General features: G+C 43.2%; 1 protein-coding gene across 1 annotated transcript in view; it reads right to left on the minus strand.

Moving 5' to 3' along the window:
* abca5 (ATP-binding cassette, sub-family A (ABC1), member 5) overlaps positions 1 to 14,662 on the minus strand; it is a 118,649-nt gene that overhangs the window by 35,882 nt on the left and 68,105 nt on the right. Inside the window, exons 18-29 of the mRNA XM_021581043.2 lie at positions 12,411 to 12,612; positions 11,914 to 12,080; positions 11,503 to 11,630; positions 10,846 to 10,983; positions 10,498 to 10,611; positions 9,035 to 9,205; positions 6,829 to 6,942; positions 6,381 to 6,587; positions 6,094 to 6,185; positions 2,223 to 2,346; positions 1,959 to 2,076; positions 1,125 to 1,216 (exon numbers count right to left, since the gene is read on the minus strand). Coding sequence (XP_021436718.2) covers positions 1,125 to 1,216; positions 1,959 to 2,076; positions 2,223 to 2,346; positions 6,094 to 6,185; positions 6,381 to 6,587; positions 6,829 to 6,942; positions 9,035 to 9,205; positions 10,498 to 10,611; positions 10,846 to 10,983; positions 11,503 to 11,630; positions 11,914 to 12,080; positions 12,411 to 12,612 — 1,667 coding nt within the window. The remainder of the gene's footprint in view (positions 1 to 1,124; positions 1,217 to 1,958; positions 2,077 to 2,222; positions 2,347 to 6,093; positions 6,186 to 6,380; positions 6,588 to 6,828; positions 6,943 to 9,034; positions 9,206 to 10,497; positions 10,612 to 10,845; positions 10,984 to 11,502; positions 11,631 to 11,913; positions 12,081 to 12,410; positions 12,613 to 14,662) is intronic.

Consider the following 14,662-nt stretch of genomic DNA (forward strand, 5'->3'; position numbering starts at 1 on the left):
TATATGGTGGTGGCAGCATCAAGACACTAAGCACACAGCCAAGACAACGCAGGAGTGGCTTCGGGACAAGTCTCTGAATATCCTTGAGTGGCCCAGCCAGAGCCCGGACTTGAACCCGATTTGAACATCTTTGGAGAGACCTGAAAATAGCTATGCAGTGACACTCCCCATCCAACCTGACAGAACCTGAGTAAAGGGTCTGAATACTTACACAAATGTAATCGTTTAATTTGCAAAACTGTATTAAAATATTTGTTTCCTTTGTCATGGGTATTGTGTAGATTGAGGAAAAAATAATTTCATACATTTTAGAATAACGCTAACGTAACAAAATGTGGAAAAAGTCAAGGAAAATCTAGTTTTTGACTGCACTGGGCCTTTAAGGCTAAACCTCACATTAAACAACCATCTTTCCTGTAGTTGTGCGCACACTAAACGATGGTGGTACAGACTACAAGATCCTTCACTTGGTCTTGAGGATTGCCAATCCCAATGATGGGATTAGATTTAACGTAGCTACAACAAGCTGTGGCTCAAAGCAGTCCTAAATGTTTTCAGTCAGACATTCACGCTTGCCAATCAGAGTTGAAATATCTAGCCAACAATTTGAAATTAATAAGATTGATTGTGAACTTCAGAGCTGTAACAATTTGACACGTTGGCTTTGATTTAAAGGCAAGTACAAATGCATACTAGCAGTAGTCATCGCTCCTTCTCGAGTCTACACATTATGGGTGACGTGAAACAACGTGCTCTCATTGGCTATTGCTCATCACCGTTCTCAAAACTTGTCGTTGCACATCTCACACAACGAGAATTGTTTGAAAATATAGTGACGTCTGGGACTGCTCAAAGATTGATCGTTAGCCCTCAGATTGAGTCTCTGGCCCACTCCCATTAAACAAGCGTTGGTTACTGCCGTGCACCCCAAGTAGGCAACAACATGGGGATTTTGTCTCTGATCTCAAACTTGTCTGGGACAGCTAAATCGGGACCAAAATTGTGTAATGTACACCCAGCTTAAAAGGCATTTTCAATTTAAATGACGTTTAAGTCCAGGAAACTGGCCCTAAAAATTCCATATAGGGTCCAGTCAAAAGACAGAGAGGGTGAATGGTATGTACCTGTCCAGCGGTTGGGACTGTGTCTCCAGACAACATATGCATGATGGTGCTTTTCCCTGCTCCGTTGGGCCCCAGCAGTCCAAGCACCTCACCTGAACACACATACAGTTGATATACTGGTTATCTGTTATGAGACCATTGACATTGTTCAAAAACCCAAGCCTCACAGTGCAGACCTCAGGGATTTCTCTACCATTAATATCCTTGGACGGGTTGCTTAAATTCAAACAATGTAAAATATTTCTAGATTTTTTTTTAACTAACAATCAATAAAATAAAAAATAGACAGTCGGGGAGAATAGAAAAATCCCAAAACAATTAATTTAGCAGTATATATTTTGTTATGTTTGGGCAAAAGAACACAGCACTAGCCATGGCAAAATGCATAGAATTGCAGGAAATCTGCTTTAAAACAAAAATAATAGCAGCTGCATGGAAAGTGTAGAATTGGGGGAAAATGGCTTGTCTATAATTTCCTGACACCGCCAAGATTGGGGCCACAAATGTTATTTTTTTTACTGTGCAGGCAGAACAACTGCGCCCCTGCCACATCCCTTACCACAACCACCACCTAAGCCTCATTTAAATCCAGTTGAGGCTGCTGACGGGAGGACGGCTGGAATGAAGTACATGGAAACCATGTGTTCGATACCATTCTATTTATTCCGGTCCATCCATTACTACGAGCCATCCTCCCTTCAGCAGCCTCCATTGCCTTGGACATAAATCATTGCATTCATAACTTCATGTGATAAATGTCAAGCAATGGAATTGTTTAGTGTTTGACTGATCAAATGTATAGTTTACAGTTGGAGAGTAGTAAGCTCGGCTGACCTTTGCGTACACAGAAGGAGATGTTCTTGGTGGCTACCGTCCTCCTCTTCTTGAGAGAGATTCCTTCCCTTGGACATTTAAACTGCTTCCTCAAGTTACTCACCACCACTACTGGTTTCTGAAGGGGGGGCACAAAACAAATATTATTAGATGACAGTTAATAGATCTGAGGAAACCGTCAAAACATGGCAAATCCCCTTTCAAAGATGGGACTAGTCTTCCACAGAGATCAAGGTGTGAATAAAAAGCACTTAACACACACACCTCCTCACAGCACTGGCAGGTGAGGGCCTCCTTCACCCGAGCCTTTTCCATCTGAACATCTTCATCCTCGTTGATCCCCTCCTCTGGGTTACGCTCCACTTTAGCCTTAGTATTGGAAGAGATCCTTCAGGAGAAAGAATGGTAATATTCAGTTTCATAGTCTCACGTTACCATACTTTCAAGTCTCATTCAAATCAAGGAACATTGGAATCGAAGCTAGGTGGATCATTATGACGACATAAAGATCCAATGCAGCCATTGTTATCTCAATATCAAGTACCACACTGGGATTGTTTTCAATTGAAAAGGTCAGAAAGAAACAAAAACAATTATTTATTTTTACTGTTTGTTTTTTTCATTACGTTTTTATTTGTCATTTTTTGGTTGGGGGGGTTACAGGTACAATATTGATGTGCATTTACACACTTTTAGTTTATACTACACGTACCGTAAGCTGCCCCTCTACAGTAAAATAAAATATTCATATTAACCACACAGCATTTTGTAATAGAATTGGTAGGTAAAGAAAAAAGACAAACAAAAAAAGAGGTGGGCCTCCAGAAGTCTCAAGTTTTGAGGGAGCGTACAATTGGCATGCTGACTGCAGGAATGTCCACCAGAGCTGTTGGCAGAGAATTTAGTGTTAATTTCTTTAGCAAAAGCCACCTCCAACATCATTTTAGAGAATTTGGCAGTACGTCCAACACTGCAGACCATGTGTAAGCACGCCAGCCCAAGACCTCCACATCCGGGCTTCTTCAATTGCGGGATCGTCTGAGACCAGCCACCCGGACAGCTGATGAAACTGTGGGTTTGCACAACCAAATAATTTCTGCACAACCTGTCAGAAACCATCTCAGGGAAGCTCATTTGCGTCAAGAGCGGAGCAGAGCTGGAACGTGGAGAAATATTCCTAAAGGCTAGAGAGTTGGGTTTCTCGCCCGCTCCAAACTTCGCTTCAATAGCGCTCACTTCACGAGCTCAGGGCATGCCTGCCCCAGCATGGATTTGTAGTCTACTTATGCCCTTGCGTGAGCTACTGTCATGGAGTTCGCTAAATACAGTGCCTTCAGAAAGTATTCAGACCCCTTGACTTTTTCCACATTGTTACGTTACAGCCCTATTCTAAAACGGTTTAAATAAAAACAATTCCTCAGTAATCTACACACAATACCCAATAATGACAAAGCGAAAACAGGTTTTTAGAATTTGTTTTTAGAAACCTTTACATAAGTGTTCAGACCCTTTGCTATGAGACTGGAAATTGAGCTCAGGTGCATCCTGTTCCATTGATCATCCTTGAGATGTTTCTACAACTTTATTGGAGTCCACCTGTGGTAAATTCAATTGATTGGACATGATTTGGAAAGGCACACCTGTCTATATAAGGTCCCACAGTTGACAGTGCATGTCAGAGCAAAAACAAAGCCATGAGGTCGACGGAATTGTCCGTAGAGCTCCGAGACAGGATTGTGTCGAGGCACCGATCTGGGGAAGTGTACCAAAACATTTCTGCAGCATTGAAGGTCCCCGAGAAATAAGTGGCCTCCATCATTCTTAAATAGAATACGTTTGAAACAGTCAAGACTCTTCCTAGAGCTGGCCGCGCCGCCTAACTGAGCAATCGGGGGAGAAGCGCCTTGGTCAGGGAGGTGACCAGGAACCCGATGGTCACTCTGACAGAGTTCCAGAGTTCTTCTGTGGAGATGGGAGAACATTCCAGAAGGACAACCATCTCTGCAGCACTCCACCAATCAGGCCTTTATGGTGGAGTGGCCAGACGGAAGCCACTCCTCAGTAAAAGGCACATGACAACCCGCTTGGAGTTTGCTAAAAAGGCACCCTCAGAGCATGAAAAACAAGATTCTCTGGTCTGATGAAACTAAGATTGAACTTGAACTGGTCTGAATGCCAAGCGTCGTGTCTGGAGGAAACCTGACACCAAATATATTTAGATTTGTTTAACACTTTTTTGGTTACTACTTTATTCCATATGTGTTAAGTCATCGTTTTGATGTCTTCACTATTATTCTACAATGTAGAAAATAGTAAAAAATAAAGAAAAACCATGGAATGAGTAGGTGTGTCTAAACTTTGGACTGGTAGTGTATATGGAATTGCTTTAAGAAGGTCACACCAAGGATAATTTAGTTATTCGATATTGAATTTTAAGACACCTTGAAGTATAAAAATATATATATAATAATTATGAAAAAATGTTTTGGGCCTTACTGCTATTAGCCAATACAAATGCATTGAATAACAGACTATCTACATGGACAGTCCCCCCAAAATATAAAAAGGATGTTTGTTCTGAAGTGTCTCTAGAGAGACACTTATATCTTGAGATATAAGATCAGGAAACATTTTTATTATTATTATTTTATTATATTTAAACGTATTTAAAACCTTCTTTTTTGTCATTAAACAGTCTCCATAAATACTTCCATTCATTTTTTTCAACTGGTACCAGGGGACCTTCAGACAAGTCTTGTGAGGCCTGTGGGTGTTCTAAAGAACTGTTTGGGTCAAAGGTCCATTTGATACTCGTGGTGGCAGAGGAACTTTCGACATTGTGTCAGAGACAATTACTCTATGCATTTGTCTCTCTCGCTGTAATTCAAATGATCTCTCCCATGCACTCTCCCCTTCTTTCTCTCTTCTCTCTCCCTCTTTCTTTCTCTCCCTTCCCCCTAGTCTGGGTTGAGAAGGACAGGGAACTGGGTGTGAACTCCAACACAGTGTCGGTTTGGGTCAAAGGTCCATTTGATACTTGTGGTGGCAGAGGAGACAGTTACTCAATGTATGTGTGTCTCACTCCCTCCCCCTCTCAGTATGGCATTGTTCCTGGTCTTCCTAGCTGCTGTGCTAGTATTGTCTCTGGCTACGGGGAACATCCAGATCCACGCTCCAGAACTCATCAAGGCAAAGGGTGGATATTTGAAGAATCTCAAATATAAAATATATGTTGATTTGTTTAACATAACACACTTTGGTTACTACATGATTCCATATGTATTATTTCATAGTTTTGATGTCTTCACTATTATTCTACAATGTAGTAAATAGTAATAATAAAGAACAACCCTTGAATGAGTAGGTGTGTCCAAACTTTTAACCGGTAGTGTACATTGTCTAGATAAAGTTTGATATTATCTGAGTATAATGAGATGGCATGACCCGTAGAATTGAGAGATATGATTGTAATTTCTTTTGATTGTTGAAGTCCCTGGGTCAGGGCCTCCATAGACAATAAAAATAGCTGAGGTGAGATGGGATCACCTTGCCTGCTACTTATTCTGACCAGAACAGAGCAGGTATTGCCTGTTATTACTATGGCTGAGGTATTGTTGGCACATAGTATTTTAATAATAACCAACCAAAGATATGACTATTTAGTCTAACAAAAGCTTTTTTCTGGTCGAGAGATATAACTGCCCAATGAGCTTTGGTTTCTGATGAGCATGTAAGTAATAGACAATGGCGGCTATCTGAGGATGTACCAATTTGGGTAAGTAGGTTCCAAGACAGGACAACAGGATTTTACAAAATGGTTTAATATCTGTTTTTATCAAAGATAGGGGGTGATAGTGAGAGCACTGGGTGGTGTCCTTATCTTTTTTAAATATTTTTTTAATAAAAGCAAAATTAGCGCTGTATTTATATCCCTTCCAAGTAAACCTTTGTGACCAGTTGTGTTAATAATTTCCGCTAGTTTGTACAAATTGTTTTCTATTCTACTGTATAGGAGTCCTTTTCGACTGCACTGGGACTTTAACAACATTTTTATCAACATACTCCCCCTATCCATTGACCACCACCTCTTCCCTCTGAGTAGCCATGCCCCTCTTCTTCTTCTCTCATCCCTTACCTGCAGAACTGGTCATTCTTCATGGTCCTCCCTCCGTAGCGGATCTCCAACCAGCGCAGCATGAACAGCAGCAGGATGCACTGCAGATAGGGCTGGGGAGAAACAATGTGTGTGATGTCTGTCTACAAAAAATATTCATATGCTAGCATGCTGTATGAAACAGAAATAATTTCCTACCAGACACAAAGTAAGCAACAACCACAAACCCAATCCATGTTAGACCTCAACATCTCTGTACTCTGACTCCTATTCCTACTGTAATGTCCAGGGCATTTCCTGCTACTTACAGATAGGACAGCTATGAGCAGGTTCTTCCAGAGGAAGTCCTCTTCATAGAGGGAGGGCAGGAAGGTGGCCTTGGTGATAGAATTAAGGCAGCCCATTAAGGGGTAGAGAGGATTGAAGAAACATAGTGTATTGTGGAGGATCCTCGTCAGCCCGGGGTTGTCGTTCACAAATGACAGCTGGACGATGGAGGCAGACACCACACACACCTAGTATGCAACAGAACGACACACACACACAAAATAACCAAACAAAGTACTATAGCTGCTCCCACATTGACACAAATCATGAATCTTCTTATATTGTTTTCACTATAGATGAAACTTCATAATAAAAACAAATCACGGTTTTGTTAATATTGTAAGAATGTTGTGTGAACGTTGTAATGTTGTGTGTGAATGTTATATAAATGTTGTGTGACAGGGAGGGAGGGAAGATTGTTGTTCTCACCATCATGGAGACCACAGAGAAGAAGTCTCTGTTACTCTGGACGCGTGTGAACATGAAAGACACCACATAGGCGAACAGGATCATAGCTGGACCAAAACCTATCAGACACAGGATCTATAGAAAAATAAGATGGAGAGAGAGAGTCAGTCTGAGGGAGTGTACAGTGGCATGAAAGAGTATGTGTCACAACAATAGACAAACAGTCTGCTTAAACTAATAACACACAATTATATGTTTTCCTGTCTTTATTGAACACACCATGTAAACATTCACAGTGCATGGTGGGAAAAGTATGTGAACCCTTTGATTTAATAACTGGTTGACCCTCCTTTGGCAGTGTTTGCAATTTATGTTATTCTTCAATAACACAAACTCCAAAGCAAATCAGGGGGAGAAAAATAGGTTTATCTGAGAAGGACAAATCAGGATGTTATGCTGGTAGGTAGATGTTCAGTCTTCCCTCTCCTCAGCTTTTCTCCACCGAACAAAGGAACAGGCTGCCATTTATAACCCCCCACCCTAAACTGGGGTTGACTAATCAGAAGTCAGTGCAGTACAACTTGGCCAATAGCCAGTAACAAGTATCCTGCCCCCGACTCAATGTACAGACTAATGAAAACGTGGCACACGCTCTGAGTTCAGGAGCGACATTCCACAGATTCTAAACAGATGTTGAACTGAAACACAACTCCTATTTACAATTTGCTATTGACCATTAGTATTCTAGTACTCTCGTCCTCTGCGTTGTGTATTTATCTTCAAAATGTTCTTAAAGCAGCAATAACCTCAACCCAAAGTTTTCTGTTGTTGCGGATCAGACCTGCACAACAGTCAGGAGAAATTTAGGACCATTCCTCTTTACAAAACTTTCAGTTCAGCAATTTTCTTGGGATGTCTGGTGTGAACTGCTCTCGAGGTCATGCCATAGCATCTCAATCGGGTTGAGGTCAGGACTTTGACTGGGCCACTCCAGAAGGCGTATTTTCTTCTGTTGAATCCATTCTGTTGTTGATTTACTTCTGTGTTTTGGGTCGTTGTCCTGTTGCACCACCCAACTTCTGTTGAGCTTCAATTGGCGGACAGATAGCCTAACATTCTCCTGCAAAATGTCTTGATAAACTTGGGAATTCATTTTTCCTGTTGATGATAGCAAGCTGTCCAGTCCTTGAGGCAGCACAACAGCCAAAACCATGATGCTCCCTCCACCATACTTTAGGGTTTGGATGAGGTTTTGACGTTGGTGTGTCTTTTTTTCTCTCGACACATAGTGTTGTGTGTTCCTTCCCTACAACTCAACTGTAGTTTCATCTGTTCACAACATATTTTGCCAGTAGCGCTGTGGAACATCCAGGTGCACTTCTGCAAACTTCAGACGAGCAGCAATGGGTTTTTTTGGACAGCAGTGGCTTCTGTCCTCCCACAAACACCATTCTTGTTTAGTGTTTTCCGCATCGTAGACTCGTCAACAGAGATGTTAGAATGTTCCAGTTTCTCTATGTCTTTAGCTGACACTCTAGGATTCTTCTTAATCTCACTGAGCACTCTGCGCTGTGCTCTTGCAGTCATCTTTGCAGGACGGCCACTCCTAGGGAGAGTAGCAACAGTGCTGAACTTTCTCCATTTATAGACACTTTGTCTTACTGTGGACTGATGAACATCAAGGCTTTTAGAGATACTTTCATAACCCTTTCCAGCTTCATGCAAGTAAACAATTCCTAATCTTAGGTCTTCTGAGCGCTCTTTTGTTCGAGGCATGGTTCACATCAGACAATGCTTCTTGTGAATAGCAAACTCAAATTTTGTGAGTGTTTTTTATAGGGCAGCTCTAACCAACATCTCCAATCTTGTCTCATTGATTAGACTCCAGGGTAGCTGACCCCTGACTCCAATTAGCTTTTGGAGAAGTGATTAGCCTAGGGGTTCACATACTTTTTTTCCCAACACTGTGAATGTTTAAACGCTATATTCAATATAGACAAGAAAAATACAACAATTTGTGTGTTATTAGTTCAAGCACACTGTGTTTGTCCATTGCCGTGACTTCGATAAAGATCAGATCAAATTGTATGACCAATTTATGCAGTAATCCAGGTAATTCCAAAATGTTCACATACTTTTTCTTTCCACTGTATGTGTGTGTTGTTTCTGACTGACCACGGAAGTGTGCATGTGTACTGTACTAGACACGCGAGTCTAACTAACTGACCACTGCGGTGACGTTGCTAGAGGTAAGCAGGTTGGCAGTATGGAAGGAGAAGAGGATGCTGGTCATGGTGGTCAGTATGAGGTAGTAGAAGGGGATGTCCACTGCAGCCTGACCACACCAGTACGCAGACGGGACCAGACCAGAGATCCGCAGCGTTGAACGGCACTTTATCTAGGATTGAGAAGAGAAAGGAAAGAGTTATCAGTCAATATGGAAAGCACACCAAATGCATGTTTTTGAATGTAGATCACGAAAGGAGTGCCTTTTTTGTTGTATTGTAGGCTTTCAGTTTCACCGCTATTGCTGTTCAATCAATCACCAATGAGGTCATTTCTGAATCGGGAGAAAACTGAAAGCTCCAGACAGTTCTGCATTAGAGCAGTCCCAGACAGTATTCATGGAATGTCTACTATTCTGTTAATCGACTGCTTAGTGCTTACACTCCCCGTCTCAGGTGAATCGACTGCTTAGTGCTTACCCTCTCCGTCTCGGGTGAATCGACTGCTTAGTGCTTACCCTCTCCGTCTCGGGTGAATCGACTGGTTAGTGCTTACCCTCTCCGTCTCGGGTGAATCGACTGGTTAGTGCTTACCCTCTCCGTCTCAGGTGAATCGACTGGTTAGTGCTTACCCTCTCCGTCTCGGGTGAATCGACCGCTTAGTGCTTACCCTCCCCGTCTCAGGTGAATCGACTGCTTAGTGCTTACCCTCTCTGTCTCGGGTGAATCGACCGGTTAGTGCTTACCTCTCTGTCTCGGGTGAATCGACTGGTTAGTGCTTACCCTCTCCGTCTCGGGTGAATCGACCGCTTAGTGCTTACCTCTTTGTCTCAGGTGAATCGACTGGTTAATGCTTACCCTCCCCGTCTCAGGTGAATCGACTGGTTAGTGCTTACCCTCTCCGTCTCAGGTGAATCGACTGGTTAGTGCTTACCCTCCCCGTCTCAGGTGAATCGACTGGTTATTGCTTACCCTCCCCGTCTCAGGTGAATCGACTGGTTAGTGCTTACCCTCTCCGTCTCGGGTGAATCGACTGGTTAGTGCTTACCCTCTCCGTCTCAGGTGAATCGACTGGTTAGTGCTTACCCTCCCCGTCTCAGGTGAATCGACTGGTTAGTGCTTACCCTCCCCGTCTCAGGTGAATCGACTGGTTAGTGCTTACCCTCTCCGTCTCGGGTGAATCGACTGGTTAGTGCTTACCCTCTCCATCTCAGGTGAATCGACCGCTTAGTGCTTACCTCTCTGTCTCGGGTGAATCGACTGCTTAGTGCTTACCCTCTCCGTCTCGGGTGAATCGACTGCTTAGTGCTTACCCTCTCCGTCTCGGGTGAATCGACTGCTTAGTGCTTACCCTCTCCGTCTCGGGTGAATCGACTGGTTAGTGCTTACCCTCTCCGTCTCGGGTGAATCGACTGGTTAATGCTTACCCTCTCAGTCTCGGGTGAATCGACCGCTTAGTGCTTACCTCTCTGTCTCGGGTGTGGTCCATGGCGAAGTAGGCAGGCATGCCTGCAGCTAGCATCCCCAGTATGATAGCCTCAATGTAGACCAGAGCATATGACGTGGCGTCGGGAATTTGCTAAGGAGAAGAACATAGGGAACGTAAAATTATTGTAGTATGACGCTCACTTTTTCAGGCACCTTTTGTTAATTCGATAGATACATGGACAAATATACTTTATTGCTTGTGTATGTCTGTAACAAGTTTTAGATAGAATATAACTTCATTTTTCTAGACTATTGCTGTACGTGCTATTCTAACTAAACCATCACAGTGTTATTCCAATCATTAGTTTTATTGGACTTGACTTACATAGTCGAAGGGCTTGGTCCAGGTGTGGATATGTTGTGTGCCGTTGAGACCTCGTAGGATGGCGTTACTGAGGACGTTGACTGTCATGGGCAAAGAGTGGACGGTAGTACTGTTGAATGCTACACTGTATCTGAAACCCTGCAAAGCAGAGAAAGAAAAAAGTGTCTGTTGTCAATGGTTGTCTGTGTGTGTGTGCGCAGGCGCGCTTGTGTAAAGCTATGCTTAACTGAAACCCTATAACCAGACAGAAGAGTCAATCAAGGACTGGGCATTTAAAGTGGCATTAGTGGCCTCTCTATGTCTTCGGATCTTATGCCCCAATTATTGGCAAAAGAGCTGATTTGATTTTGATTGGTCAAAATAGTCAGAGGGGGGGAAATCAGAATTGGGCTGCCTGTGTAGATACATCCTATGTGGCTCTGCACCATAGACAGACAGCCAGGGTAAACCTGAACCACTCTACTGAAGCACCCTACTACCAATTAGGGCACTTGCTGCATAACTAGCCTCAGCCTAAGAGCACTCCATATAGCATCTAATTTAGAACCATCCACATCATGCATATAATCAGAGGGTAACCCGCCCACACACATACACACTCACAGAGAGAAAGAAAGAATGTCACCCTTCTGTAGAAGAGGGGTTATTATTTTTCACCTTGTTGGATCCGGTGACGTTGATGGCTGCACTGTGAGGAGCACAGGACATGTAGTCTGTGTTCTTCATCATTTCCACCTTGATGTCCTGAGATTCCAGGTTACGGATGAAGTCAGAGATATCCGAGCCTGCACAGAGAAACAGACCACAGTTTTTTTGTGTGTGTTTCTAACCAGAGTGTTTCTACTCTCGTATTCAGCCATTCATATTCTGTGAACAGATGCTGCTAGGAACTCTACTGCTTGGGAAGAGCTAGATAGAGAACATAAAGTATTTCAGAGCTGTAGTGATAGGAGGAGAACACAGTATTCAAGAGTATCAGTTCACAGTATAGAAGAGAGTATGGACTAACCTGATGAGTTCTGGACCAGTAGACTGGTGGTGTATTTCTTGATTGATTGGCTGACGTACCTGATGAGTTCTGGACCAGTAGACTGGTGGTGTATTTCCGGGGAACCTGGTTCGGTCTCAGCAGGTAGATGGGGAGAAACTGCCGTTCTGGAGCGTGGATCTGGATGTTCCCCGTAGCCAGAGACAATACTAGCACAGCAGCTAGGAAGACCAGGAACAATGCCAGACTGAGAGGGGGAGGGAGTGAGACACACACAAATACATTGAGTAACTGTCTCCCCTGCCACCAAATGTATCAAATGGACCTTTGACCCACACTGACACTGTGTTGGGGTTCACACTCACACCCAGAACAGTTCCCTGTCCTTCTCAACCCAGACTAGCCCGTGTAGCCAAAGGCCTTCCTCTCTCTCTACATGTTGAGCATGTGGGGAGGGAACTGCTTACCTCCCTATTATCTTGCCTATAGCCTTAGTACAACAACACAGTGTATAAGGTCAATAACGTCATATTAGGTTAGGTAATAGAGAGGTAAGCAGTTCCCTCCCCAGACTCACGTGTAGACAAAGGCCTTCCTCTCTCTCTGCATGTTGAGCATGTGTAGCCAGGCCACGGTGCTGAACTGCTGTCTCCACAGAGCATGGCCCTGGACCGCCTCTGGCTTGCTGTCAGAGAAGGTCAGTAGTCTTTGGTCAGTGTCGTCCAGAGAGGATGCATCACCCTCATCCTCAACCTGCTCCTGGTTGAACACACTGTAGTCTGGAGAGGGAGGGGTGGGAGAGAGGATTATGTTATTAGGCTACTCAACAGGGTTGTACTTTTCGGGCTCACTGTTTAAAATGTTTTTGAAGGGCCTCCCGGGTGGCGCAGTGGTTAAGGGCGCTGTACTGCAGCGCCAGCTGTGCCACCAGAGACTCTGGGTTCGCGCCCAGGCTCTGTCGTAACCGGCCGCGACCGGGAGGTCCGTGGGGCGACGCACATTTGGCCTAGCGTCATCCGGGTTAGGGAGGGGTTGGCCGGTAGGGATATCCTTGTCTCATCGCGAACCAGCGACTCCTGTGGCGGTCTGGGCGCAGTGCATGCTAACCAAGGTTGCCAGGTGCACTGTGTTTCCTCCGACACATTGGTGCGGCTGGCTTCCGGGTTGGATGCGCACTGTGTAAAAAAGCAGTGTGGCTTGGTTGAGTTGTGTATCGGAGGACGCATGACTTTCAACCTTCGTCTCTCCCGAGCCCGTAAGGGAGTTGTAGCGATGAGACAAGATAGTAGCTACTAAACAATTGGATACCACGAAATTGGGGAGAAAACGGGGTACAAAAATTTTTTTTAATTACAAAAATGTTTTTGAACAGAAAACGAAAAATTATATTTCTAATCTCCCTGTTTGTCAATTTTCTTCAGTTCGGTGCCTAATGAATACGACCTAGTAACATAGTTGTCAGTAGATTGCATCTTATGATCGATCACATGTGAAGTTAATGTGATAACATGTGCGAACATAAAATTACACGTGACAACATGTGAAATAAATGTGACATGGGATTCAAAATGTAAATGTGAGAATATGAAATTACACGTGACAACATTTGAGCACATGTGAAAGCTGAGATGTCCAATATCATTTAGAATACTACTTTAAAATGAATAGTTGATGTTAATGGACAGTATGCGGCTGTATGCTGATTACTTGGGACTCAACCTCACTTGGGATTTGAACTCACAACATCTTGGTTGCTAGCTACCGGATCTATGGGCATAATGGAGATTGGCTATATATTTTTGCCAAGAATACGTTTGCAATTTGTCTAAAGTTGCAGTAAAAATAAAGTAAAAACGTACAATTCTTATTTCTATAAACATGACAGTATACTGCTATATTCTGATTTCAATTACTGTAAAATATAATTTTGTACTGTGAACAATGCGTTCTACAGACTAATTGGCAATAATTGGCCATTTCTGCACTTTGCTAAAAGCTGCACAGAATCAAGTAACGTAAGTGTAAAACTAGCAGTGCTCAATGACACTTGAGAGAATATACAACAATTATTTGAGGATTTGAACGTGCAACCCCTTTGTTGGGAGTGCAACAATGTTTCTGCAGTGCTCGAACATACGGTATATTAACACACTCAAAAAACAAGGGTATGGTTAGTGTAGTGTTGTTCCCCAGGGAACAAAAAGGTCAAAGATACACTTCACAGCTACAGTGCCTTGCGAAAGTATTCGGCCCCCTTGAACTTTGCAACCTTTTGCCACATTTCAGGCTTCAAACATAAAGATATAAAACTGTATTTTTTTGTGAAGAATCAACAACAAGTGGGACAATCATGAAGTGGAACGACATTTATTGGATGGGAAAACATTTCAGTCTCTCGATGTGCAAAACTGATAGAGACATACCCCAAGCGACTTACAGCTGTAATCGCAGCAAAGGGTGGCGCTACAAAGTATTAACTTAAGGGGGCTGAATAATTTTGCACGCCCAATTTTTCAGTTTTTGATTTGTTAAAAAAGTTTGAAATATCCAATAAATGTCGTTCCACTTCATGATTGTGTCCCACTTGTTGTTGATTCTTCACAAAAAAATACAGTTTTATATCTTTATGTTTGAAGCCTGAAATGTGGCAAAAGGTCGCAAAGTTCAAGGGGGCCGAATACTTTCGCAAGGCACTGTATACATACTGTAAACTCACATGGAACAGTTCGGTGTACCTCATAGGTATGTCAGATTTAGTGAGTTGGGACACAATTAGGCCTGGCTCATAGTCGTTGTGTTCCAATTCATCCCAAAAGTGTGCAGGCCAGT

Source organism: Oncorhynchus mykiss, chromosome 23, assembly GCF_013265735.2.
Source record: "Oncorhynchus mykiss isolate Arlee chromosome 23, USDA_OmykA_1.1, whole genome shotgun sequence".
Lineage (NCBI taxonomy): Eukaryota > Metazoa > Chordata > Actinopteri > Salmoniformes > Salmonidae > Oncorhynchus > Oncorhynchus mykiss.